General features: G+C 34.6%; 1 protein-coding gene across 1 annotated transcript; it reads right to left on the minus strand.

Annotated features, from left to right (window-relative positions):
* Positions 1–2,291: 2,291 nt before the first annotated feature.
* Positions 2,292–4,832, minus strand: LOC139877402 (uncharacterized). Its single transcript, XM_071864822.1, has 4 exons — positions 4,598–4,832; positions 4,031–4,273; positions 3,908–3,941; positions 2,292–2,817 (listed from the first exon to the last, which is right to left on the minus strand). Exons 1-4 carry the CDS (start codon positions 4,653–4,655, stop codon positions 2,442–2,444), a joined length of 711 nt encoding a protein of 236 aa, XP_071720923.1. The 5' UTR covers positions 4,656–4,832; the 3' UTR covers positions 2,292–2,441.
* Between the last annotated feature and the right edge of the window lie 240 nt (positions 4,833–5,072).

A 5,072-nucleotide genomic window follows, 5' to 3' on the forward strand; every position in this document is an offset into this window, starting at 1 on the left:
ATGTTGGTTTACCAAAATCTGTTTAAAGCTGACAGTTTTGATATGGCTTTTTGCCAGATATGTCCCTTATGGTTTCCTGATTTGTTTAAAGTTGATGGTTTGATATGACCTTACGTCATGGGTTTTAAAAACGCCCCTTGCATGTTTCGATGTCGGTTTGCGCCCGTCAAAAAATTGACGGTTTTTAATATGGCTTTGTGGGGTTCTGATGCTGGTCGTTTTTAAAAAAAAAAAAATTGTTCAAACTTGATGTATTGATATGGTTTTATTGATGATTGTTCAATTAGGTTATCAGTGAATTCTGTTTAAGGCAGATGCAATTATTGCCCCAGCTTTAAATTTTTTTTTTTTTTTTTCGGCGAAGAGAATCATTTCATTGATTGAATAAGTTTTTTCATCAAAATGATGAATAAAACCATTACAAAATACAAATTATGAAAGTAAAGAAAAGCAAACACAACCCAGTTACAAAGAACTTAAACCGAACGACACAAAAGTCCGGGGTTTGAATCCCAAACGTAGGATTGGTGACTATAACAAAACTTGAAGGTAGTAGCCCAAATGAACACCTTGATTTTGATATGTCGAACAATAGAAGACCAAAAGTCCGGGGTTTGAATCCCAAACGTAGGATTGGTGACTATAACAAAACTTGAAGGTAGTAGCCCAAATGAACAGCTTTAATAATATTGATTCCTTTATAACCTGAAATGAAATACCCTTATGATGTTTCTACTACTGTTCGTTGATAATGCACTAATAATGTAATATGCTCTACTACATTGTTACTGTAACCTTTTCATATGTTGTATATAATGTTGCTTGTCGATTTCCATGTTAGCGCGTGTAATAATCCCTTGTGGGTTTCAATGCTGATTTGCCAAAACCTGTTAATAAGGATGGTTCCGATGTCTTTATGCTCTCTCTTGTAAAAAAAGGTTCCCGGTCCTCTTGTGGGTTTCGACTCTTGTAAGGCTAAATCTGTTTCGATTCTTTAGAGGGTTTCGATGCTGCTTTGCTGAATGAATTATCTTCACAACTGTTTGTAACCTTTTGATATTCTAAGAAATATGATCATTGATTATTTGCACTTTAAGTTGCGATTGTTTTTATACAAGTAAAATGTTGTCAACTTCTAATTTTTATAACGCCAAGTGGCTCTGAAAGCTATACCAACAGGATCATGTGTTAGATATACATGTATAATAGAAAAATGCCGTGCTCTTTTCGTTTCATGAAACTTGAGTACTCATCTGCTTCACTTATATTTGTTAAAAATATGGCGCACTTAATTTAGATCATACTAATATTTACTTTGATCCGTGTTTAACACTTTCAGATTCACGTGTTATGAACTTACAGTGACCTGGGTTCGAATAAATCAACAATTAGACAATCTGAAGGGCAACAGCAAAAAGAAACCATCATAGATAGGAGTCTGTAAAATGTACACGTGTGCTATGTATATTGTGTAAATATAAATATACTCGATGTGGGCAACGAACCCTTGAAAGTTTGTTTAAAGGTGTGTAATGTACTTTCAAAATATGTTACAAGATGCAGACTGTACAATCATTGAAGTATAAGGTATTACTTATTAGCAAGATAAATCATTACACAGTGTAATACGGAGTAATTTTGAAAGATTTGTAGATTTTGTTTACCATTTCTATATACATTGTACATCGCACGCTTTGTAACTATTTGATATTGTTAGTAGATAGTAAATTCCTAATTCTAATCGATGTGATGCTGACATTGTGTCACAAACATTTAATGAACATTGGACTTTGGTTAGTTAAATGGTTGTGTTTACTACTAATGTTTATTATATTCTTCAAGTAATGAGATCGTTAAAGTTGGAATCAAAGTTAAACATTGTCTTTCGTCCGACAGGAACTGTCGCTCGACAAAGGCACCCTGTCAGTTGATAGAGTTATGTCGATGTAATACTTGTCTGTGTTGACTAACTCACGACAGTGTGAGACAGTCGGCAGACAGCCAATCAGTCACCTACATGTATATAAATAACAAGTTACGGGTTTCATTCAAAAGTTACACACTTTATCATAACCCTTTTATCATAACCCCGGTCGTATATTATATTATGTTCTTTTAACACGAATAACAACTTCTAGGCATCAATCTAATATATTCCATATGTCTAGGTTTGATTAATTCGATCCAGCGAGTTACGTACTATTTACAAACGCAAACTGGTAGAATCATTAATCTCATGCATCAGGTTATGGATTGGTTAGTGTATGCCAATTAAGGACGAAAAGCCCAAATATAAAAATAACCCAGTATGCTCATGTTTATAAAAAGGTAATGAAGAAATCTTTCTCATACATACTACAAGGTAATCATAGGATAGAATACGCACCTCATAAGTTATAAGCCTACTTTACAACCTAAATATCTATTATCTAATACTCTACTTAGACAAGCCTGAAGCAGATCACTCCTATAACAAAAAAGCTTGCAACATCAAAAAGCTTGTTGATTCGGTGAAGAGTCATCGCATCACTGTTGTCAAACCCATTTGATCCTAGAGGTCCCATTCCTATCGGTGGGTTCACATTGATCCCATTACCTGTGCCACTTCCAGTCCCAGTCCCAGTTCCTGTCCCGGTTCCTGTCCCCGGGGATCCAGTTCCAGTCCCGGGTCCTGTCCCCGGGGATCCAGTTCCAGTCCCGGTTCCTGTCCCTGGAGATCCGGTGCCAGTCCCAGTTCCTGTGCCAGGAGGTACATTTCCCGGAGGTACATTTCCCGGAGGTACATTTCCAGTTCCCGGTGGTGTCGGCGTAGTAGTGCTGAAATGTTAGAGCAGAAAGGAAAACATGAATTATGTTTGAGACAAACATCCTCATACAAGGCACAAGAATTGGTTAATTCGCAAGAAAAACAATGGATTGACGGTATAGATTTAAAAAGTTAATCATTGTATATAATTTAATCACCAAAAGCACAAAAGAATACAGTAGCATTCGTCAACTAATAATAACTTATATAAAGGCATTGAATATTATCAAGAAACCAGTTACTTTACTGTTGAATCTATATCGGGATGATATCATTATCAATATGTCAACATGTTACATGCTGCATAGATCACAAAAGGCATCATATCCATAAATATAACCAAGAGAATATCATAATGGATCTATGATCTATTAAACCTCAACTATCGTCAGTGGCGGATCTAGGAATCATAGTCACGGGTGTCACTAGCTAAAAGCACAAAAAAATTTGCACTATCAAATGGTGGCGCGCACACACAAAAAAAAATTACAATATCCAGTGGTGTCACTAGTTAAAAGCCCAATTTTTTCCCCCACTAGATTGCCTATATCAGTGGTAGCCCGTGCTACCACTGGTACTAAATGAATCCGCCCCTGACTATCGTCGTTGGCAGAGAAGCATTCAAGTGAAACGAGCTTATTGAGGTCAAAACTACTTTTAATGCAAGTGATTGATGACTTCCTCCCCATTTGTTCATTCAAGCAACAAATATAAAAACATAAAATGGGTTTACCAAGGGTGGCCCAAGTGGTTAAGGCTCGAGCCCCACTATACTATAAGAGGTCTCAAGTTCGGATCACCTTTGCTGCAAACACTTTGAAGTGGCTACACCAACCTCCACTCCTAAAAAGGGGAGAGCTTTACCTAATTTGAGTTTGTGTGTCGGTGGGCTCATATCTCCTGGATTAGTCGGTCAGAAACATGCTTAAAAAAGGGTTTACCTTTACAATTCAAACTTTTAACTCTTATATTTTACAGTATAAAACATTAAAGCAATAAATTTAAAATCTTGAAATGAATAAGCAGGATATAATCAATGACATATTATCACTTTGAAAAATAACAATATCCAATTAATATGGCAATTATAAGTGATCATACCTGGGGCTGGCAGAATAACAAGCAGAATTTGCACCTGCAAGAAACCAACAACATACTGTAAATCAGAATTCAATTTATTGCACAGTAGTAATTATAGTGAAGGAGGGTAAAATTGTAAATTACCAGAAGGAGGTGTCTGAGACACAGTAGCAGTGCCTGAAAAATCACAACTCCCCTGAACTTCACCTTTTCTTTGATAATAACTATTAACAGCATAATTACAGTGATCTATGACTGTATTAGGGTTAAAACAAGCCCCATTTTGAGATATTTGAGTACAATCAGCACCATTTCCACAAGCATAATCAATGTTCTTTTGAAGCACTGGGTCACTCATTGCACGGTTGCATACACAATAAGCTCCACCTGTCAATATGTCATTACATAAAGTATTGTTTTTTTAGATTGAGGAAAGGCAATAAAAACAGAGTATTAAAAAAAACTATAGATCTTGCAAGTGTAGTGAAAGCTCCACCTGTCAATTTTCCATTAAATAAAGTATTGATTTTTTAGATTGGGAAAAAGTAATAGAAACAGAGTATGAAAAAATTATAAATCTTGAAAGTTTAGTGAAAGCTTCATCTGTGAAATTTCAGTTAATAAAGTGATAAAGATTAAAACTTTAATAAAGGGCAAGTTATAAAAAGATGAAAAAACAAAAACCCACATCAGAAAGATATGAAAACTTACTTGAATAACGAGGTATAGCTAAGAAGATAAGGATCGTGTAAATAGCAATAAAACTCATGATTTGATTTGAAGATAGTGGTAGAGAAAGTGGTAGAGAAGAGAAGAATAGATACAGAGATTGTTTGTAATAGTAAAAAATAATAATAATAATAATAATAATAATAAATAAAAATGAAAATAAAATTAGAAGAGTGAGTGTTAAGAGGAAGATAGAAGTGGGGGAGGACAAACGTACGAAGATGGAGGGTTCTAGATGGTGGCGGTCTCCAGGTATAGGGATACGTATCACTTTTTCATTTGTTTTAGAGCTATTCATTAATCCCTACAAATAACCCTACAAATTTTATTTTAATTTGTTTTAATATTAATATTAATATTTAATATTTAATATTTAATATTTAATATTAATTAATATGGACAAAATTTGTTTTAATATAATCAAAATTACATCGGTTGTCCTGCAGTTTATTACTTT

This window comes from Rutidosis leptorrhynchoides, chromosome 11, assembly GCF_046630445.1.
Source record: "Rutidosis leptorrhynchoides isolate AG116_Rl617_1_P2 chromosome 11, CSIRO_AGI_Rlap_v1, whole genome shotgun sequence".
Taxonomy (NCBI): Eukaryota; Viridiplantae; Streptophyta; class Magnoliopsida; order Asterales; family Asteraceae; genus Rutidosis; species Rutidosis leptorrhynchoides.